The sequence below is a fragment of the Rhinolophus sinicus genome, chromosome 1 (assembly GCF_057876585.1).
Source record: "Rhinolophus sinicus isolate RSI-liver-muscle chromosome 1, RSI-T2T, whole genome shotgun sequence".
NCBI classification, from domain to species: Eukaryota; Metazoa; Chordata; class Mammalia; order Chiroptera; family Rhinolophidae; genus Rhinolophus; species Rhinolophus sinicus.
In genome coordinates, this window is record NC_142501.1 from 119,756,421 (window position 1) to 119,780,514 (window position 24,094).

The 24,094-nt window shown below is 38.4% G+C and overlaps 1 protein-coding gene across 8 annotated transcripts in view; it reads left to right on the forward strand.

The window, feature by feature from the left end:
- CACNB2 (calcium voltage-gated channel auxiliary subunit beta 2) overlaps window positions 1-24,094 on the forward strand; it is a 329,662-nt gene that overhangs the window by 301,274 nt on the left and 4,294 nt on the right. For all 8 annotated transcript variants that reach the window (XM_019752070.3, XM_019752073.3, XM_074324835.2 and 5 more), the window contains 4 exons: window positions 7,939-8,048; window positions 20,058-20,209; window positions 21,860-21,955; window positions 23,114-23,299. In XM_019752070.3, coding sequence (XP_019607629.1) covers window positions 7,939-8,048; window positions 20,058-20,209; window positions 21,860-21,955; window positions 23,114-23,299 — 544 coding nt within the window. The remainder of the gene's footprint in view (window positions 1-7,938; window positions 8,049-20,057; window positions 20,210-21,859; window positions 21,956-23,113; window positions 23,300-24,094) is intronic.

Here is a 24,094-nt window from a genome sequence, read left to right on the forward strand (position 1 = left end):
GTGTTGGATCACCAGTGACCCTCACGTTGCTAAATCCAGGGTGACTCTGCAGTCCTCCTTTAAGTAACATGGTGGACCACTCCATCCTCTTTTAAATACTTTGCTTTCTGGAACCTACTTTCCTGGTTCTCCCTCTATCGTAATAGCTGCTCCTTTGTCTCCTTGGCTAGTTTTTCCACATAAACTAGACATCTTGGAAAGCCCAGGGCTAAGTTTCTTGGTCTTCTCTCTCTTTTATCTACACTCCTTTGATGATTTTATTCAATGTCAGACTTAAATAGCCTTTCTTTGCTGGTCTCTCCTTTTAATTCCAGACCCGTATGTCCAACTGCCTCATTCAACATCACCACTAAGATGTCTAACGGACTTTTCAAATTTAACCTCCAAGCTTACCTCCAAACCAGCTCCTTCCATAGTCTTCCATATCTCAACTAATAGTTTTTCCATCTTTTAGATTTCAAGACCTTTCAGCTCCAGGTCATTGAATCATTGAATCATCCTTGACTGTTCTTTTTCTCTTACATCCCACATTCTGGATATATTTTGTCTGTGTCTTCAAAATATATCCGGAATCTAAACACTTTCTACACATCCTTTGCTTTTGGTCTGAGATATTATCATCTCCTCCCTGGGTTGTTGCAATAAGTAGCCCCCAAACTTCCATCCTTGCTTCCGCCATTGCTCCTTTCATGTCTGTTCTCAATTCAGCATCCTGAGCGACCCTGTTGAACTATGAGCTGGATCTCATCACTCCTTTGGTCAGATTCACCCAGTGACATCTCGTCACTCACAGTGAAAAGCAAAGTCCTTATTAGTAGCCTGTGAGACCCTCTACAGCCTGACAGTCTACACCCCCACACCCCTCCTTACATTTGACTTTATCTCTTACTACCCTCTCCCTTACTCCTTCTGCTCCTGCCACACTGACTTGTTATTCCACGAGTGTTCCCGATAGCCAGATACATACCTACCTCAGGGCCTTTGCACACACAGGTTCCTGTACTAGGAACTCTTTTCCCTCAGATAGTCTCCTTAATATATGTGCACATGTGCACACACACATGTTCTCTCTTCCTTCCCTGACTTTTCCCCCATAACTCCCTTATGTATTTTATCAGTTTTGTTGGTTGTCATTCTCCCACGCTTAGAATATAAACTCCATGTGGGCAGGGGTTTTTAAATCTGTTTTGTGAACTGTTGTGTTCTCAGTGCCTAAGAACTATGCTCAGTGTGAATAATGAATGGATGAATGTTGAATAAATGTCTGCTGTGTACTCCCCACTAGAGAAATGCAGAGATGTTGAAACTACTCATTGTGTTTGCCTAGAAGGAACTCAGGTGTAAACCATAAGTTGAAACCTCAAGCAGTAAAATATAAAGTGAATGTAAGGACAGCTCGGCCGATGTGTGTCCAGGTACAGGTAGCATAAAAGGAGGAGGGATGGACACTGACTTAGGGCTGTCAGCATCCAGGAAGGGTTTTTACATGGTACCTAAGGTTTCACCAAGTGAACTAGGAAGAGAAAGGGCATGCCCAGCAGAGGGTGTAAAGTGTGTGATGGCATCAAGGTCTTCAAGTCAAGTATAGGCAGAGAGTGACTGGTAACAAAGCTGGGCTATGTCTAGTTTGGCGTGATAAACGTCTTAGACTTAATCCTTTTCCTCTCCTCCCCTGTCCCGTCAACTGGCTTCAACAGATATGTATTGAGCATATTCTATATGCCAGGCATTGTGAGGAGCCAAAGCAGGCAAGGACCTTGGCTTCGTGGAGCTTATTTATAGTCTGTTGAGAGGCATGTTTGAATCAAATAACCAGTGAGCACCATAGTAAAGGTTAAGCCAACTTCTGAAGCCTCAAAGATATAGTAGGAGTCTAAAATGGAAACTTTAAAATTTAACTGAAGAGTAGATTATAGGGGACATGGGAATCTACAGGGCTAGCAAATATTCCTGTATTTTTCACGAGATAAATGTGGTGTCTCTCTTCTCCACATTCCTTTCCTCCTCCCATCCTAATAATGCAAGTAGAATAGACAGTATCTGTAGGTTTCCGTGTTCTTTTAGAGTTTTACCCTTGACCACATCTGTCTCTACAGCTATTTCTAATTTATGTTGACTTTGACAGGAGAGGCAAAGGACAAGGAGAGAAACTTTTATAGCAAGACAAATATTGTTAGTTAAAAATCAAGCAAAGGGCTGAACGAGACAGAAAAAGGAAAACAGAATTCAAGGTATAAAAAGATTTTATAATCAAAGTCTCCCTAACCAAATGCTCCTCGTTAGATGGTTTTGTTTTCCATAGCTTTATGAAATATATTTTATTTGGTGCCAGGAAACACAGCTTGGTCCTTGGACCTTTGGCTTGGCCTGTGGCTGTCAGGCTCCAGCCAAGTATAAAAGGTGTGCCTCTAATTGGTCCCATTTAACTTTCGCTTTTTTATTCTTGGCTCTGTCATATATCAGAATTTGGAATTGTCTACATGAGCGTGCATACCCAGAAAATTCTGCTAGAATAGGCACTTTGCTTTCCATGACTGAGTTAACCCACTGCCCTTTCTTAAATGTCAAAGAGGGGGAAATGAGATGGAATTTCCTGACTTACCTCTTCCATTTAAGTCTGAGTAAGTTTTGAATTTGGAAGATAGATTCCAGCCATAGGGTGTATTTTGGACCCATGTTCTAAAGTATCGGCCATCCAGACTGATTTCACTTAAGGAACACATAAACAAAATAAATGAATGTTGTATCAGTCTTTTGTTTCTGGCCAAAAGTAATGTCCATATGGCTTTATTAGTGGATCTGCCTTCACTTATCTTGACTCATAGAGATGGAGTTCAACATTCTGGGCCTCTGATCACCAATTAAAGATCCTCAAAGGAAGTAATAGTGTCCATAAGGCAGAAATAATTTCAAAAAGTCATGCAAAAATTTTAACCTTTTTTTTTTTGTTAACCCATAACAAGACATTCAGAATAACTGAATCATTAAATGCCTCTGCTTTGTGCAAGATAAGACAGCAATGGAGGGTAAAAATTCATCAAAAGCATCAGGTGTGTCTAATTCTAAATAGACATGTAATTCTAAAAGGGAAAAGTGAATTATGCCTTAGTTATCTATTAAATAAACTCATTTGTTAAAAATATAAATAAAGCCCAAGAGGGAGAAAATATCAAAGGAAGCATCAGTGATGAAAAGATTCTCCTAAGAATTCTTTTCTGTTCTTATACCTAGTTAAGTTCATTTGCTGAATCCCTGGAGAGTTGTCAGAATCATGATCCTACTTGTTAAAATAGTGTTTTAAGTGTGTCAGGTCAAAGACAAGATGATAAATCACTGTCATTTCTGTTGTGTGCGATAGAGTAGCCCATTTAAATCGGATCCACCCTAACCATGTCATGTAAACAAAGCAATTTCCCAATTCACCTTGTCGGGCAATGACAGGTAAATTTACAAGGAAGCTGGGGAAAGCTACCATTAGGAATGAATTCGGCTGTCCTCCCCAGTGTTTTGAAAATGTCAGCTCTTACTTAGTATTGAAGTACCTAGATTCCATACGGGGTTGCTGTAGGGATCTGTACATGTTGCGTCTTGGATAACGGCATCTTACTGGAAATCAATAATCCTGGGAAGCATTACGTCACTTTATTTTGTGGGAAAGTTACTTAGATGTGAGACGACTTCTTCTAAACTGGTGGTTATCTAACTTGGTTGCATATTAGAATCACCTACAGCACTTTAAAAGCAAAATAATAAAAAAACAAGGGCTTATGTCCCACCCATGACTAATTGAAGCTCAATCTCTAGGGTGGGACCTAATGTAACTTTAAAATTATAAGGCAATATTCATGTGCCAGGAGGATTGAGAACCACTCCTCTAAACTGAATTGTCCGCAGAATTTTGACTTTAGGATTTTACAGGTCTGGGGTTTTTTGTTTTGTTTTTTTGACAGAACCTCGAGTAATGACAGTTCCCAAAGCATAACTTAAGGAGTTAGAATAGGATAGTGGCCCATCTACACACAGTACAAAGCAGATCAGTGGAACCCCAGCTGGGCAAAACCATATACAGAATGGACAAAGCATGTGGGACAAAGAAGAAACCCGTCCCTCTGCAGAATTGGTTCCCCCAGGCTGATGGGTAGATGCTCCTGAGAAGGTTTTCTCTGTCTTGTCACCACTGTATCCCCAGGATGGTGCCCATCACAGGGCAACCTGCCTCCCAGTGAGTGTCCAGGACTCGTTAGAGACACAGACCCAGTTTCTGGTCACAAGCGGTGTTGGGTCCCATTCAACTGTACTAGTATAATACCAGCCTTGCAGGTACTCACTCTTCCCTCTGCCTAGAACACCCTGCCCACAATACCCATATGGCTTGGTGGTTGCCAGGGGTGAGGTAGGAGGAGGGATTGACCACAGACAGGGCAGCACAAGGGAATTTGGGAGGTAAGGAGCTATTCTGCATTACGAACGTGATGGTGGATACAGAACTCTATGAATGGTCCCAACTCATGGAACTAACTGTATACCATAAAGGATCAAATTTATCTATCTATCTATCTATCTATCTATCTATCTATCTATCTATCTATATAGATGTATATAGATATGTGTATATATATATATATATATATATATATATATATATATATATATATAATTTTTTTTGCAAAAGACAGTAATCCCTTTTCACACTTTACTGAATGCACTGCTCTCCAGATGATAGCCAATTTTAATTGTATTATCTTGTTTCCCGGTATTATATTATGTCATATTATATTATAAGACTTGGTCTTATAGTAAAATAAGACTGGGTCTTATATTAATTTTTGCTACAAAAGACGCATTAGAGCTGGTTGTCTGGCTAGGTCTTATTTTCCGGGAAACAAGGTAGCTGTATCTTTTGGTATTTACTTCTTATCTCTAAATAATATGCTTAATTTGCTACTTGAGTTTTGAGTGTTGGGTGTTATATCTATTGACTTCCTACCATAAAGAATATGTAGCTCTCTTATGCATATTCCTTCCTCCTCTCTCTCTCACACACGCAGACCTGCATATACATCTCATCTTCCAACCTCCCTATAGTTAAGTCATGGTTTTGGCTGGCTCCGTTTTTAGTATGTGTTATAATCATGTAAATAACATTTAAATGGGCCATGTCCTACACTAGAATTAGTTTCGTGTGTGTGTGTTTTCTTTGTGGTTACTATGAGATACCTCATTTTATTGTTTACACTTGCTTTATAGATATACCAACGGTACCAAAAAAAGTATACGCATTTTAAGAGATGTTAACACTTTGGTCAACGTTGCTCAAGCAGTAGTTCACTCTAATCAAAAGTGTCTGGACGCTGATGGCAACCACTTTGAGCACCTCTTGTAATTGCAGAAGTCAAACGTAACTTGTATTCATCTTTTGTTATCAGTATATATTCATACAGTTTTTCCCTTTCTTAAGATGTGTATACATGTTTTTGGCACCCTCTGTATTTGGCACTAAGTCAGACCCAGATTCTCCCCTGCTTTTCCAAATCTCCTCAAAATAGATTCAGATGTACCTGATCGTCTCTCAGCTTTGTTTTTCTGAGCCTCTGTCTGGGAGCATTCTGGCCTGCCCCCGTCTGGATGGTTTCTCTCTGGGCTGGGTGCACATTTGTCCTTCTGGGACATCCCTTGTTATTTCCCTTGGGATTGTGGTCACCTGCCTTTTGGGTTGAAGCCCTTTTTTCCTAGATCCCTTGATCTCTTTCAAGGTTTACAGTATCATTTCAGTCAACAACATCCTCCAATCGTTCCCCCTAGAAAGAGAACATAAAACTCTATGAGACCCTGAGTCTAAAACTGTCTTTAACCAACCCTCCCACTTAATTCGTAGTTGAAATGGTAGTGGAATTCTGATTGGCATAATTTGCCCTCAGAATTCTTAAGGCTTTTTGTTCCATTATCTTCTGGCTTCCATTGTTACTGTTGAGAAGACAAAACATTTCACTTACTGGCCTTTTGTATGGAACCTGCCTTTTCCTCTGGAAACTTTTAGATTTTTCTTTGTCCCCAGTGTCATGAAATTTATAAGAATATGTCTTGAAGTGGAACTTTTAGCCTTTGTGCCGGACACTTTCAATTTGGTAAATCAGACTCTTAATTCCAGAATTATCTTTTTTAGTTGCCTGTCCTCTGTTTTCTTTTCTCTCTCTCTCTCTCTCTCTCTCTCTCTCTCTCTCTCTCTCTCTCTCTCTCTCTCTCTCTCTCTCTCTCTCTCTCTCTCTCCCCCCCCCCCGCCCCCACCTTGTTATTTGGAAGTTGAACCTTCTGGGTGATTCTCTAATTTCGTACCTCTCTTCCTCTCTTATCTGATTTCCCAACTCTTTGTCATTTCTGTTTTACTCTGCAGATGTCCTTAACTTTATCTTCTAGTCCTTCTTTTGAATTTTCGATTCTACTGTTAACGTAATTTCCAAAAACTCTTCATTGTTCTGAGTTTTTAAATAGAAATTTATTCTAGTTTCCTAGATATACACTCATCTCTTAGCTTTCAACTTTGAATGTTATTAGCAGTTGATTTTTCCATTTGTTTTGGTCTCTCAGGTGAGAGATTGTCCTAAGATGAACACTGCTGTGCTCATAGTTAAGAATAGGGCATGAAATAATCAGTTAGAAATCCTGGGCTCATATGTGGAGATTGTGAACTTTGTGCTTCCCTGTAGGACAACCTTACGGGACAATCTTCATAGAAAACCACCACTGTCATTATCTTTGGATCTTTTCTCTTTGGCGGTCAAGTTCCCCATTTAGAATCCTTTCTTTTCCAAATAGTATGTATTCTCTGTCCCTGCTCTGCCGAGGGTCCCCTGCACAGAAGCCCTCTGTTTTATTGCCTGTGCAAACTAAACCAGAGGCCTTATAGCTCACAGGGAAAGGGCGATCACGTGGAGGCTTTATGTAGCAGAGGGGAGATGGAGGGCTCTAACTGTGAAACACTTTTCACCAAACCTCCTGTTTCTCATCCGTCCCCCTCACCTTCCTCTTCAGAGGTATTGTGACCCTTCTATTTTGCTCTAAGCCTTTCCCTGCTGCTGGCTGGTCTATTTGGCTGTCTTCTGTCTTAGCCATTTGCTCTTTCCAGCTTCCAAATTTTGTTGTTTTCACTTCTGCCCTACTGTGTTTCCCCCAAAATAAGACCGGGTCTTATATTAAGTTTTGCTCCAAAAGACGCATTAGGGCTTATGTTTAGGGGATCTCATCCTGAAAAATCATGCTAGGGCTTATTTTCCAGTGAGGTCTTATCTTAGGGGAAACACGGTATCTAAAATCACCTCCCTAACTCATTAGTGCCTGTCACGACCCCCTCTGTGTTCTCTACACAACAGTCATCTTAATCTTTTTTTAATTAATTTTTCTTATTTATTCCCCATCTCTGCCATTAAGACTTAGCTCTCTGACAGATAACCATGTTTGTCTTGTTCTTCTTTATTCTTCACATCTATCACAGCGCCATATTACCAGGAAGGTCTGTAACACAGGGGCTGAGACTATAGGCTCTCGGGCATCTGGCTTCAAATCCCAGCTTCACCATTGTTAGTAAATATGGAGTCTTGAGTAAATAATCTGCCCTATGGCTCATTTTCTTCATCAGCAAAAATGGGATTATAATAAAACTCTGTGCCAGAGATTTGGGGATGACTTAACGAGGTAATCCGATAATGAGATAATCCTTAGTATATACCTAGCACTTACCAAGCAACTCATAAATGCTAAGTTAGGTAGTGCAGGATTAAAAAAAAAAAAAGAAAAAAAGAAGGGCCCTAACATCTTTTGGATTGAAAATATGGTCCCTTTATATACACTTCATACTTATTTGGATGAATTTTGGGCATGCATTTCTGTTCCTTTTTACTTGATTAATAATCTCAGGGTCTTCTGTTACTTTTTCCCCAACAGGATATCCATCACAAGGGTCACTGCTGACATCTCGCTGGCCAAGCGCTCAGTGTTAAACAACCCCAGTAAGCATGCAATCATAGAAAGATCCAACACACGGTCAAGCTTAGGTAAGTGTGGGTACTACTGATGAACGGAAGCTATTTAAACCTTTCTCTCCTGAGGCCGTCCATGAGAAGATCCACCTAGATGATAATTCCATGTGTCATCGAGCAGAGAAGAAACAGACACGTGTTGCCAGTAGCTAGTGTTACAGTCTTAATGATTTCGTGGGATGGAAGGATGTGTTATGATAGTTTTGAGTTAAAAATTCCACAGGCTGTCAGCATTAATGTTTTGCTTGTGGTTTGTTTTCACTAACATGAGCTTTGGTGTCTACAGACTCTAAAAATTCCTGGCTTTGCATCAGTGTTACCCTGAGCAAATTCATTAACCTCCTTAAGGCCCAGTTTCCTCATCTAAACAAACAACAAGAGATAATCATTACCTTGTAGAATTATTGTCAGGATTAAGCATAGTGTGTCCTCCATTATGGCTATTATCTCAAATCCCTTTACAGTCAAATTCTATCAATAACTAGATCATATTCGGGTAGAGTGGTATGTGTGCGCGCCTTGAGCTTGATAAAACATGAGGTCAATTCCGGGTCATTGTCCACTGATTGATATCAGATGTATTTTTACTTATTTATTTTTTTGTAAAAACAGTGTAGAGATTTTAGTTATGCGCTTACACGGTTGTGTTTGGATACTATTTATTAACATGTTAATTTAATCAAATGAGACCCTTAGGCAGCTATTTCCTCTTTTTGGCATGTTCTTGTAATTTAAGGGTAATCGCTGTTATACATGTGACTTATACTGGGTTGTTAGGTTGCTGTTTTTATAAAAGAAACTTTCTCAGGCTGTGTGAGAGCTTTGGTGTTTTGTGTGTTTTTTTCTATTTATATGTTAAATATATAAATCCTTTGAGACACTGGCTTTTAACATAGAAGTTTTTAGTTTACTTTGAAGTGCATTATATAGTATATAATACAGAAACTGTTAAAATAATAAATGTTATCTGTTAGTCATGAGTATAATACTTTAAAGAACTCAAGTTTTGTTCTTCCCCTAACAAGCCCTCATTGACTAAACCTCAGTAATATAGCTTTAGAAATATACTGGGAGGGAAATGTGATCATACATTTTTATAGTGATTTTATATCCTTATCACCTGTGACCCTGAAAAATCTTCCCATACATTTTGCTCATTTCACTGATTCAATTGATTGTAACAAACTCAAGTGAATTGTGTAGACTCATGGGTTGCATCAAGGGTGTGACAGATGCATTTAGATTGCCAAGGCTCTTTGTAACTACCCTATATATTATGTTTAATTGACTCATCCACTCCACATACTTTATTGAGCATACACTAGACAGTGAATGACATGCTGAAGCCTGGGAACAAAGATGGGTGGGATGAAGCCCCTGCTTCCAGTGAAGCAACAAGGCAAAGGAGTGAACAGCCCATTGAAATAGAGGCTGGTGAGAGAAGTGGTCGTGCATTCAGCTGGATGGTAAAGAGCAAATGCTGCAGGAGGACGCAGGCCACCAGAAAGGCTTTTCCAAGGAGCGAAGCCTGAGCTGAGACTTGAAGCATGATAGGGTTTAGCCAAGAAAAAAGGGAAAGAGGTGATAGAGATTTAAATCAAGAGGCTTCTGGCAAACATGGAGGCTTCACTTTGGTTGAATGTGTGGTTTTTAAAAGAGGGAGGTGGGAGATGACACCGGAGATAGGCAGGAGAAGATATTAAGGAAGTTGGAGCTCATCCTTAAGGCATTACGGAACCAGGTAGGGCTTTTAGGCATTTATCATCCATGTCACACATACTTGAGTACCAACCACGTGCTAGACATTATGCTGGGGACCCAGACGTGAAGGACACCAAGTCCTCGCTCTCATAGAGCTCGTTTCACCGGGAAGACATGGACAGAAGCTAATAGATGTTGATGTAGACAGATGTAGATAGTCTGTCAGTGGTTGATGAATCCCAGAAGCAGCAGACCTGAGGAGGGTGTGATTTTATAGGGAGAGGCCAGGGGAGACCTCTCCGAGGATGTGACATTTTAGCAGGATGATTTATGTTGTGAATTCTTTAGGCTTGCAGCTGAGAAGAGAATTCTGGGCAGAGAGAACTGTACGTGTAGAGGCCCTGAGGCAGGAACATGTCTGATAGGTTGATCATATGCGATTTTGTAGGCCTACCGGTGGGTGTGATAGGAAGCTGTGGGAAAGCAGACAGGTGACATGATGTTCCTTGTGTTTTAGAAGGATCACTGACAGATAGAAGGAGCAGATAATGGATCAGGGCAAGAGCGGAATGCAAAAAATTAGGCTTCTGTGAAAGCAGCTTCGGAAACAGTGCAGTCAGTGCTGAAACACTGGTACCGTTCGGAGATCCGCGTCAGCAGGGTGGGGATGGGGCAAGACTCGGACAGGGAGGTCACTTAGGAGGATTTTGTTATCATTCAAGTTGGAGAAAAAGAGAGGCCGGAAAAAAGACAGTGGCAGAGGGAATGAGGACAATGAAAGGAATCCGGAGATTAGAGTCAGGATTTGGCCATCTGTGGCATGTGGAACACACAGGAGAAAACACCAGCATGATTTCCAACCTTTTGCCTTGAGAAAGTGGATGATTGATGGTGTTATTCTAAGGGTAAGGGACTTAGGACGAGGAGCTTGTTTGAAGTAGTGGACTGAGGACGGGGATAGGAAGAGGATGGCAATATTTGTAAACCTGTTGAATTTGCAGAGTTATGGAGCATCTAGATATCCAGCAGGGAATTGTATATACAGATCTGGAACTCAACTGAGAGGACAGGGCTTAAGATGCAGGTGATTCTCAATATTCACAGTGTGATACATAGATGATGTATTACAGAATTGTACACCTGAAACCTATGTAACTTTACTAACAATTGTTACCCCAATAAACTTTAATTTTTTTGGAAAAAGGAAAATAGAACAACAAAAAATTGGCAGCAAATAAAAATTTTAAATAAACTTAAAATAATATTCATGGTAGTTTTGTTTTATAAATTCCCCATGAACACTCACAAATACTGAGCCATTGCTTCTAGGCAAAATGTAGGCTTATTTCCCTTAGAAGAGTGTACTATTTCCTGCAAGCCTCTGGCCATAACATTTTCATCAACTGATCAATATATAATCTTGTTTTTTGCATGTTTCTGTTTAAAGACTTTATCTAATACATATATTGTTGATTACAATTAAACTCACAGCTAACAGCTTTATAACTAATGCCTGAACAAAGCTTAGTTAACACATATTTTACTCCATTGTAGCCTTCCGGAACTTAGGAACACTGGACAGCATTTTGGTACTATGCTTGGGGGCTGTTTCAATCAATCTCTCCCTCTCTCTCTCTCTCTCTCTCTCTCACACACACACACACACACACACACACACACACACACACACGAGAAAAAACATGGTGCTAAATAAACCATACAAAGGACACTTTATATAGCATGAGAGCTCAAACAAGAAGGCAGGAAGTCTACTTGTTTGACCTCGGCTGATGTGTGCATTGGGGTCTCCAATTGTTTGCCACTGTGCGCATGTCCCTGAGTGATTGCAGAAGTGCCACGAGTATTGATTTGGTGTTTACAGATAAGTTTTAGCTGGCAGGGAAATTTGCAAGTACAAAATCCACAAATAACAAGGATGGACTATACTTTATTTTTGGAAGCCATTCGTTTACACATGTAGCCAGAGAAGTGAGTGAAAGGAGAAGGGTAAGACAAGCCCAGAACGCTGAAGAGAACCAGCATTTTGGGGGTGGCAGGGAAAGGAGAATCTTGAGAAGGAATACAAAGCAGTGGCCAGAGCAGTATAAGGAAAAGTACGGAAGAGAAATGTCAACCTGAGGAGAGAGAAAGAGTGTCTTAGTGGTCCACGTGCTAGAGGTCTAGGGAGATAAAGACTGGCAAAATCCACTGACTTCCCTGATGGGGCATTTCCATCCTGATAGGCGTAACTCCAATAACGCAGGGAGAGGCAGAGGGAGGAGTCCCTAGCCCGTGTGGAAGGTGGCCGTGGGGCAGAGCCCAGAGAATGGACTGGTGATCCACACCGACCACCCGTCATCTGGACTCCTAGGAAACTCAGCATGCAAACACTTCCTAATAGTTTGTAGACAAGGGGAATGTGTGTGTTATATATTAACTAATTCTTTGCAAGTATGAGAATGTTTAGTTTTTCTTATGGTAGTGCCAGGACATAGGTAATTAAAAAAATTATATATATATAATATATAGCAGGCAGGAGAATGGTCAGAGGACCCTCCTCCCCTGCCAATAGTATGCTAAATAACATGCTATGTGGGTTATGTGGACTCTGTGGTATAGGAAACATGTTGAAGTTATAACGTATAAAACTGAAACTTTAGTACTCCAGGTATGTCAGTATATGTGTATGTGTATATGCTATTCCTTAAGGTTAGTCATAACACTACCATTTTTTCTGTCTTCTGTTTTGTACATTTTGCTTTTATTTTTATTCTTCTTGCTTTTCTTAGGTCTTTCCTATTATTGATTTTAAACTAGCAGATTCAGTCTTTGAGTCCATTTCCCACTCAAAAAGGGAATATTCAGAATATACCTCTTAGGATAATTGTGAGAAGCACATGATTTAGTTTGTTGGCATACAGTTGAACATTCAATGGCGGCTGCTAGTAGTTTTATTTCTAATTTTCCGAATACAGTGCATAGCTTATATAATTCTTTTTTATTCAATAACTAAAGGAGGTAAGGTATAAATTTAGATCTAATAAAGAAGAAACATATCTTAGACCTGAAAAGTTTAATAACTAGTAAATCAGTCAGTCAATCCTCACTGGGTGGGCTCAATACAAGAATGGAGATGACAGGGGAAAGAGTGAACTTCACATAGATCAACAGAAATTACCTTGACCATCTATCTGCCTTCTCTTAGGGAGGGAGAAAACAAATAATTTATTGAGAATGAAGGGCTGATGATAGAAGGCTGTGATATTAGTCTTGCAAATAAATGTGAAACGTATGGGACTTGTGGATCTTTTGACCTATCCATTACCTTGGTAGCTGTGTCTGTCTTGAGAAATCAGCACACTTTTTATTCTACAACATTGCTCTGAGGGCCCAGTTCTAGCAGTATCTCTACCCATAGGGAGTACTTCACTTCATCTAAATATGTTTTGGTAGTCAAATTCATTATTCACTTTTTTAAAGATTGATTTAATGACATTTTTCTACAACCGCAGCTTTTACCTACTACATTTTTTTTTTTAAATCAACTCATTGCCTTATTTATTTAACTCAGTTCTTTTAACACACTTTTTTTGAGTGCCAGCTAGGTACTGTACTGAAGGAAGGCATAGGAATAACTGTGTTGTTCCCAGTTTTTGGTCAACAGCCTGTTGGAAAAGATGTTAATCCCATCATTGAAATACAGTGAGATAAATGTTAACAGTAAGTGGTACAAAGCAATACTTGACATTTAATAGTATTTTCTATGGGCCAGGCACTGGAATAGTTAGGTACTTTGCATGTTGATCCATTTAGTCCTCGTTTCCACTTTATAGATAAGCAGACTTAAGACTCCAAGGTTCACACAGCTCTGTGAAATGATGAAACCTAGTTTCTGCCCCAAGCTACTTGTGCGCCTGGGATTGCAAGCACAGAAGCAGAGCTTACTGGGCTTGGGGAAAGGAAGAGGTGCTTAGAGAGGGCTTTACAGGTTTCCTTTTTTAAGACAAGGGAAGCATGTGTCAAAATTAGAGTTTTGTGCTTAGTGATTATGAAAATGGCATTGGAATTACCGCTGTATAACTGATATTAGAACTTCCTAACTGACCAGTTAGATGTACCCCAACAGGCTACAAGGAAAGGAACAACCTTCTCTCTCTGTACAGCATTGATTATAGAAACTTCTTCCTAAACAAGCTAATTTCCCTTCTTTCTTGTCTTGGACATGATGATTGTTCCTGAGTATTGCTTTTAGACACCTGAGATAAAGAGCACAGACAGAAGTATTGTTCATTTTGTGAGCACCAGTTTTAATTCAATGGGTATAAGAGATCGTGGAATGTGGACAGGTGAATGGGTTTCCTCATCTTCAAGATGCATCTTCCACTAGTTAGGTCAATTCTAAAGGACCTGACTTTATGCCCTTTTCTTCATTTTTTTTTTTAAATTAAAGTTTATTGGGGTGACAATGGTTAGTAAAGTTACATAGATTTCAGGTGTACAATTCTGTAATACATCATCTATATATCACATTGTGTGTTCTCCACCCAGTCAGTTCTCCTTCCATCACCATATGTTTGATCCCCCTTACCCTCATCTACCACCCTCCTCCCCCCTTACTCTCTGGTAACCACTAAAATATTGTCTATATCTATCAGTTTTTGTTTCTTTCTTTGTCTTGTTCCTTTGTTGCTTTCAGTTTTATATCCCACATATCAGTGAAATCATATGGCGCTCGACATTTTCTGTCTGACTTATTTCGCTTAGCACAATAATCTCAAGATCCATCCATGTCACAAATGGCACCATTTCATTTTTCTTATGGCACAGTAGTATTTCACTGTGTATATATACCACAACTTCTTTATCCATTCATCTATTAAAGGACACTTTGGTTGTTTCCATGTCTTGGCCACCGCACCGTAAATAAAGCTGCAGTGAACATTTGTAGCACATGTGTCTTTATGGATAAACGTTTTCAGATTTTGGGGGTAGATACCCAGGAGAGGGATTGCTGGGTCATATGGTAATTCTATTCTTAATTTTTTGAGAAACCTCCACACTGCCTTCCATAGCGGCTGCACCACAACAATAGGGTATTGGCAGAGAAACAGACACACAGACCAATGGAATAGAATTGAAAACCCAGAAATAAACCCATATGCCCTCTTCTCAGTCTCAGAAATGAACATCAGGGAAGTAGTTGGCATTTCTTTTTTGAAATAAATTCTGAGCATGATGTACTCTGTCAAAGGAAAATCCCTCGTATGGATACATTTCTTTTTGAAGTCATCATTTTTACTTGAAGTTAAAAGTATTTTCTTCAGAATTTAACAGTTGTCTTTCCTTAAGGTTTATTTATTAATATGTTGCATTGGGATTCTGAAGTCATTTTAATATCTTTTAAAATATCACACTTTCCCCCTTAGTTTACAAAGTGTGAGATATTTGTATATGTAAGAATACTAGATATATATATACATGTGTATATATACACATATAGCAGGAGTGCCAAAAAAATGTATACACATGACTTGTATTCATCTGTTGTTATCAGTATATATTATTACAATTTTAATAGCTTTTTCCTTTCTTAAAATGGGTATACATTTTTTTGGCACCCTCTGTATATTGTATATGCATAATACATATATATTGGCATATATTAAAAGTAATCTGGATACACAATATAATGGATTATTTTTAATGTTTATTATCCCCATTTTATACAATGAACACATATTACATTTATAATCAATAAAAAAATTGTCTTCAAACCTCTGCACACATGAAGTTATATTTAAGGTGTGGGATTCTGTGATTGTGTGAATAGTAATTGAGTACACAAATGAAAATCTTTCAGATCAAATTTTTTATTGAGATATAATTGACACATAACATATTAGTTTCAGGGGCAATATGATGACTCAATATTTGTATATATTGTGGGATGACCACCACGATAAATCTAGTTAAAATCCGTCACATATTACACAGTTTTTATTGTTGTGATGACAACTTTTAAGATCTATTCTCTTAGCATTTTTCAAATGTGCAGTACAGTGTTATTAACTCTAGTCACCATGCTGTTTATTACATCCCCAGGACTTATTTTGTAATTTGGTTTGTACCTTTTGATTCCCTTCACACATTTTCCCCACCTCCTCCCTTCTGCCTCTGGCAACCACCAATCTGTTCTCTGTACCTATGAGTTAGTTCGGTTTTGTTTTTGTTTTGATTCCACCTATAAGTGAGATCATACAGTATTTGTCTTTCTCTGTCTTACTTTACTTAGCGTAATGCCATCAAGGTCCAGCCATGTCGTATATGTCAAATTTCACTCTTTTTTGTGGCTAAATATCAAGTATCTACATGTGTCACATTTTCTTTATCCACTCTTCCATCAATGGACACAGGTTGTTTCCATGTTTTGGCTGTTGTAAATAATGCTGTAGTGAACATAGGGGTGCAGATAGCTTTTTCAAGTTAGTGTTTTCATTTCCTTTGGAAAAATACACACAAGTGAAACTGCTGAATTATATAGTTATTGTATTTTTATTTTTTTGAGGAACCTCCATACTGTTTTCTATAATGGCTGAACCAATTTATAATCCCATGAACTGTGCACAAGGGTTCTTTTTGTCCTACATCCTCACCAGCACTTGTTATTTGTTGACTTTTTGAGAATAGCCATCTGACAGGTATGAGGTGGTAACTCGTTATAATTTTTATTGGCATTTCCCTGATGATTAGTGATATTAAGCATCTTTTAATATACCTGCTGGCTATCTGTATGTCTTCTTTGGAAAAATATTCAGTCTTCTCCCCATTTTTTAATCAGATTTTTTTTTTTTTTTTGCTATTGAGTTGTATGAATTTATTACTACTTTTGGATATTAACCCCTTATCAGATATATTTGCAAATATTTTCTCCCTTTCAGATTTTGTTGATGGTTTCCTTTGCAGTGCAGAAGCTTTTTAATTTTATGTAGTTCCACTTCATTTTTGCTTTGTCTTTGCGTTTGGTGTCAAACTTAAAAAAAAAAAAATTACCAAGACCAATGTTAAGGAACTTAGTGCCTGTTTTCTTTTAGGAGTTTTATGGTTTCAGGTCTTAACATTCATCTTTAATCCATTTTGAGTTGATTTTTGTGTATGGTGTAACATAGTGGTCCAGCTTTATTCTTTTGCATGTGGCTGTCCAGTGTTCCCAACCCCATTTATTGGAAACTCTCCTTTCCCCATTGTATATTCTTGGTACCTTCGTTGTAAATTAGTTGCTCATATGTGCATAGGTTTATTTCTGGGCTCTCAGTTCTGTTCCACTGATGTGTCTGTTTTATGCCAGTACTGCACTGGTGATTACTATAGTTTTATAAAATAGTTTGAAATCATGAAGCATACTGTGTTTCCCCAAAAATAAGACCCAGCCGGACAATCAGCTCTAATGCGTCTGTTGGAGCAAAAATTAATACAAGACCTGGTATTATATTATATTAATTATATTGTATTACATTATATGATATGATATATGATATTATATTCCCAGTCTTATATTAATATAAGACCGTGTCTTATAGTAAAATAAGCTGCCATGAGCAGCGGCCGACCAATGACCGACTGTCTCAGCCAGGGGGGGGCGCAGGCTCATAATACCAGCATGGGCCAGGGAGCTGCGTCCTACAACTAGACTGAGAAACAACGGCTTAAAAAACCAGGGATGATGTGGGGGTCGGGGGGAGTACTAATTCTTCCAATCCATGAGCACAGAATATCCTTCTACTTATGTTCCGTTTCTTTCCTCAGTGTCATATAGTTTTTCATGTACAAGTCTTTCACCTTCTTCATTAGATTTAGTTTTGGGTATTTTATGTTTTTTGATGCAATTGTAAATGGAAGCTTTCTTAATTTCTCTTTCTGATAGTTGACTATTAGTGTATAAAAATGCAACCAATTTCTGAATATTAATTTTGTTTCCTGCAACTTTACTGAATTCATTTATTAGTTCTAATAGTTTTTTTGGTGGTGTCTTTAGGGTCTATATATGTAATATCATGCCATCTGCAAATTGTGACAATGTTCCCTTTTTCCTTTCCAATTATATGCCTTTTATTTCTGTTTCTTGCCTAATTGCTTGAGCTAGAACTTCCAATACGATGTTGAATAAACGTGGCAAGAGTGGGCATCCTTCTGATCTTAGAGCAAAAGGTTACAGCTCTGTGCCATTGAGTATATTAGCTGTGGGCGGATCACATTTCTTAATGCTTACAATACATATTAATTTAGATTATAACTTGATTGTCGGGGCCGGTGGCCTTGAAAACATAAGGCACAAAGAAGATGCAAGGTTATAGTTGAAATAAAAATTTTAAGATCAACAGAGAAGAGTTAGAGTAAATAATAGTATTAGTAATGTTTTAGAACATTATGAAAGGAATGATCAAAATACCACTTTTATTTTTAAAGCTGTTATTAAAGGAAATTCAAGTACCTATGAAAGTTAAGAGCATAAGGAACCTCGGGTACTCATCACCCAGTTTCAACTATCTTCTATTCATGGCCAATCTTGTTTCATTTCCAGTCCTCCAAATATTTGTGGATTATTTTGAAGCAAATCACAGACATCATAGAATTATATCTGTAAATATTTTATTATGTATTTCTACATATTAGGAACATTTTAAATTTAAACAATAATGCCATTATCATACCTTAATACATCCCTAAGATCATTAGATCTCCATCAGCCACTATGTGTGTCTGTATATTAATATATATACACATATATACATACACATACACACATATTTTATACACACTCTATATAAACATTTTATTAATTTTTGCATTATAAATTACTTGAGTCAGGATCCTAATAAAATCCCTACATTGTGATTGGTTCATAGTTCCTGAGATTCATATCGTTTTCTGTTTTTTGGTTTTTTTCCTTGTAAATTTTTCCTTGAAGAAACTGGGTCACTTATTCCATAGAGATGCGGTCTGAATTTTGCTAACTGCATTACATTGGTGTTGTTTATCTGATTGTCCATTTCTGTGTTTCTTATGACCTGCGTGATCTAAAAGTTTAATCCGTTTAAGTTTGATTTTTTTGTTTTCCTTTTAGCAAGACTGTGTCACGGATAGCATGTGGCCAAATATTTTAAAGCTAGTATCTCAAGTGGTTTGGGCTCTAATTTTAAAGACATCCAGGTAAATAAAAGTACTCTAATCATAACATACTGTGAGACAGACAGTGACTTGGCTTTTCTTGAATAATACACTTGATAAAATCATCTCCAGAAAGCTCATGAAAGCCAGTGCACCCGGGGAGTGAAAGGCATTCTGTAGGTCCAGGAGTCCCATGGGGTTGGCCCTTCAAGATTGCAGTGGGCACGGCAGTCACGTATTATGCCTTATAGACCCGTGCTGCCTAGCGCAGTAGCTTCTGGCTATTTTAAGTTACATTTTTAAAATTTAGTTGCTCATCCACACCGGCTGCATTTCAAGTGCCCGGTAGCCACATGTGATTGGCAGCTGTCATGCTGGCCAGCACTGACACAGAATATTTCCATCATCACAGAAAATTCTATTAGTTCTGTTTTAGATTTAGAGAGATCGTGGGGAAGGAGATAAATTGAATGAAATTTTCTTGGTGTTTAGACAGATTTTTAGATGTAAGTTTTCTATAAGTCTTACAGCTTGGATTTGTGCCATACCGCCTCTAAGAAGTAACTGCCCTTTTAAAACATGAACAATGCAGGACCATTCTTTTGCTGGTGGAAAGAATGAGAAATGTGTTTTTGGACAAGGCTGTTATAGACGCTCAATGTCTGTATTTTGTATTGCAATGTCTGTATTTCAGCTTGCTAATGAACATATCTAGGCTTCCTGGTATCCAGAGGCTTACCAATAGGTGATCTGTAAACACAGATAAGCCCGTGAAAGGCAAGCTGGTGAGGGTTGCTGGGGTAAAGTGGTCAGAACCAAATACATGAAACGTATCTCTGAAGTTTCTATTTTATAACATTATTATGAAATGGTTTCATAAAGTTTTATAGCACAAAAGTCAGCCGAGAGAGCCCAAACTTCTGACTCTCAGACCTAGTGTTATCCTGGAAGTAAATTTCATAGCAGGTTGAGGAATTCCCCAAACTCTCAAGGTGTTGTGGATAACAGCTTTTATCAGTTTTATGGCTTGTAAACATTAACTGAACGGCTGACCTGCCTACCTTCCTGCTGAAGAAATAGTGTGCCATGTCACTTTATCTTAATGAGCTCTAAAAATATTGTTCTTTAAGTAATCAGACCCTGCTTAACCTTTTACAGCGGAAGTTCAGAGTGAAATCGAAAGGATTTTTGAACTTGCAAGAACACTGCAGCTGGTAGTCCTCGATGCGGACACCATTAATCATCCGGCCCAACTCAGCAAAACTTCCCTGGCCCCGATCATAGTGTACGTGAAGATTTCTTCTCCGAAGGTAAGGAGGCTTGCGAGGATTTGCTCTGTAATCCAAGTTTGCTAAAATGCGTGCTTATGCTCTATTTCCCAGTTATAACAGACTATAGCTTTCTCCATCATAAAGCGTTTGAAGAGATAATTAGTTTTTAAGATTGACAGGAGCAAAGCATGATCATTAGTTTCATGGCTTAGAACAGCTGGTTCTCAAAGAGTGGTCGAATCTCTGGGGCTGGTTTCTAAAACACTTTCAAAGGGTCCATGAGATGAAAACAATTTCCATGCTATGAAACATTCTTCACCCTTTCCACTGTTTTGACATTTGCACTGATGGTGCAAGAGAAATGGTGGGTAAAACTGCAAAGGTCTGAGCGTGAATCACGACTGTCGTACCAGACTGTACTAGACTTTACTGTATTCTCCCCACTGTGGACTTAATTTTATTAAATTGTGACTCTTGCACAATCCATTTAAATATTCTGACTAATGAAACAGGAAGTACACATAAGCTACATATACCCTAGTGTTACTTATGTTGAAGACAAACACTGATTACTTGAGTCATGAATTAACTAGCCACTTTTTTCATTGAACACCATTTTTATTTGAAAGAACAACTGACACGCTCTGCTTATTCAGACTTGGGTATCTGGTAGATATTTTCTGGAACAAGATGAGTCTGTCACGTCAAGAAAAACAACTGACAGCCTTTGTTACCAATGATAAAACTCAAGCATTCAAACAAAAATTAGAATTCCGTAAAACTTGTATTCACCTTTCAGAGCTTGGCAACTTCCCAACAGATAAAGACTTTTCTAATGAGATCAATAATATTATATTAAGAAATATGTTTTAATGTTGTGTAATGAAATGTCTCAGCTTTGGAAGAGCTGAAGAACTTAGTGAACCATTATTTTCCAAACGATTGATGAATGATGTTACAAATCATGCATGATAAAAGATCCATTCCAATTTCAAGATAGACCAATGTATTTTAATGTAATAGTAAGAAAGGTTCTCTGATATGCTTTCATATTTCACATGGTAACTAGTCTAAGAAACTAGTATAGTTTCTACACCACAAAGAAGAATATCCACAATTATCTGGAAAAGCTACTAAAATACTCCTTTTCTCAACTACATAATTTTGTAGAAGGCTAGATTTCCTTCATACATTTCAAATGAAACCATACATTATAGCATCCATGTAGAAGCAAATAGGAGACTTCAGTTGTCTCTAGTGAGATTTGGAAAAAGAGTAGCTATTTTTATAAAAATAAGTAATTTATGTTAACATGTAATAGGTATATTAATTTTTAAATGAATATTTTAATTTCTAAGATGGTAAATATTAGATATAATTCACATAAAGAAACACTTTTTAGGTTTCTCAACAATTCTTTTAAACAAAGGAGTTGTGAAACAAAAAGTTTGCTAACCAGTAGCCTTGAAAAAGGACTTAGAATAAGCTCCATGCTAGTTATGTTTGAGAGCTTGCAAATGAGATTCATGTTAACATTAATTTTGCAGATAATCTTATACATTATATTTGTAGTTCAATCTATTATAAGCCATGTGCACTATATATAAAAGGGCCCCAGAGAAAGGAGTGAATCTTGTCATTTACCTGAATGCAGATATCCCTGTGTTAAAAAAATCTTATCTTTTACAGGTTTTACAAAGGTTAATAAAATCTCGAGGGAAATCTCAAGCAAAACACCTCAACGTCCAGATGGTAGCAGCGGATAAACTGTCTCAATGTCCTCCAGTAAGTTCCCATAATGTGCAGTATAATCCAGATGAAGAGATCATTCCTGGCTTTATATTAAAAAAAAAAAAAAAAGCAGATGATGAAATGCCTGTCGGGGAAAGAAACGTTACTACTAGCAGTGAACTGTTCTCCAAAGAAGTAAACTGTCCTACCGTGTTTCCCTGAAAATAAGACCTAACCAGACAATAAGCCCTAGAATGATTTTTCAGGATAATATCCCCTGAACATAAGCCCTAATGCGTCTTTTGGAGCAAAAATTACTATAAGACCCAGTCTTATTTTCAGGGAAACACCATATTCTCCTGCCATGAGCACTTGTCCAGATCATGGCTTTCAAAAAGTTACACATTCTGTGGTCACCTTGTTTTGTTGATACCTATTTGTATCATAACTGAAACAAGGTTGTGGTTTCAAAAACTTGGTTTGTAAGTTCTACTTGGGGTTAATTAACCCTATTTATCATAGTGAACCACTATGAGCCTCTTAATAATTAGCTGAGAAATGTGAGACCTTATAAAAACAAATTACTAAACAGTTACCCACATTCTGACATCTGAATACATTCCTAATTCTAATTCCTGCTTTACAAACCATGTCTTGCGACTATAGATGCTTCTAGTTTTTGTTTTTAAGTGCAAGTATTTCAGAAGTTCCAGGAATTATTATATCTATTTGATTGTTTGGAGTATGTTAGAATTTATGATAAACTCTTTGAAGTACTTTGAAGTTTGTGCCATGTAAAATCATCAATGGTTTCAGCTTCTTCTGTCAAATTTCCTGTCTTAATCTTGCCTCAATGATTTTTAAGACTAAGGTTTTCACAGTCTCTATGTCAAAACAGACTTCTTCCTGTCCTGTTCAGACTGTATACTTTTTTTGCACCTCTTTTCTACCATAGTATAAATTCCTTTTTTCACTATTGACAGACAACTTTTCTGTCATGCCGTTTAACAAGTATTACTACCCCTGCTCACTTTCTGGTTACTGCTATTAAACATCCAGTGCTCTAAGCGATGCTATAATGTGACCGACGAGGTGCCCACAAGCGAGGGCCAATACTAAGTGGTGCAGCCCCTCCCTGCACAAGGCTGGGGTGGGGGTGAAGCTCCGTGGTACCCGGCTGGTCAACGTGTGCCTGAAATGTTGCCTCTGCAGGAGTTGTTTGATGTGATCTTGGACGAGAACCAGCTGGAGGATGCCTGTGAGCACCTGGCCGATTACCTGGAGGCCTACTGGAAGGCCACCCACCCCCCCAGCAGCAGCCTCCCCAACCCCCTCCTTAGCCGGTCATTAGCCACTTCAACTCTACCTGTGAGCCCCGCTCCAGCCTCTAATTCACAGGTAAGGGGACTTCTTTACCGTCTTCCTTGAGAAGCGAGGCTGCCTAAGGTCACTTCGCTGGGATCCAAGCAGGTACCATGCACACTGCTTGTGTCTCTGTCCAAACTGACACAAACATGGAGCCCTTTACACGTCTTCAGTGGGAGTTGTACACCTGTAAGAAAAGCAGATGACATTGAACAAGACAAAACTAACTGACAGTGACCAAAACCATATCTGTGATTACCTGTGACTAGGGCTAGCTGAGAGCTAGAGCTAGGGAGGCACAGGGAACTTTCTGGAGGAAAAAAACTTTTTTATTGTAGTGGTGGTTACATAGATAGTTATGTTTCTCAAAATTTATCCAACTATTCATTAAGTGCATTTTATTGTATGTAAATTATACCTTTTATCAATAAAGCTAGTTTTAAAAAATTAAAAAAAAGCAGTGTAGACAGAATAGACTCTGAATATATACAAACTTTAGGACTCGCTAATTACATGTTCTTTGCGATACGCATGGAAGAACTTTCTGCACAGATAATAGCATCAGGCTGCCTGGCTGCAAATCTGGGCCCCACTCCCTACTGAGCGCATCACCTTGGATAACTTCCCTGTCTGCTCCAGGAATAACACTGGCCACCCGTCTTAGGGGGTTGCATTGAGTTCATACATGTGACGGTTAGCACGGTGCTTGTCTCAGTGTCATTCAAGCATTTCCTGGTTTATCATTTCTCCTCTTTAATCCTTACCGTAAGCCAAAACCGACATCCTGAGGATTTTTTATCTTCCCACATATATTCACGTGGAAGTAGC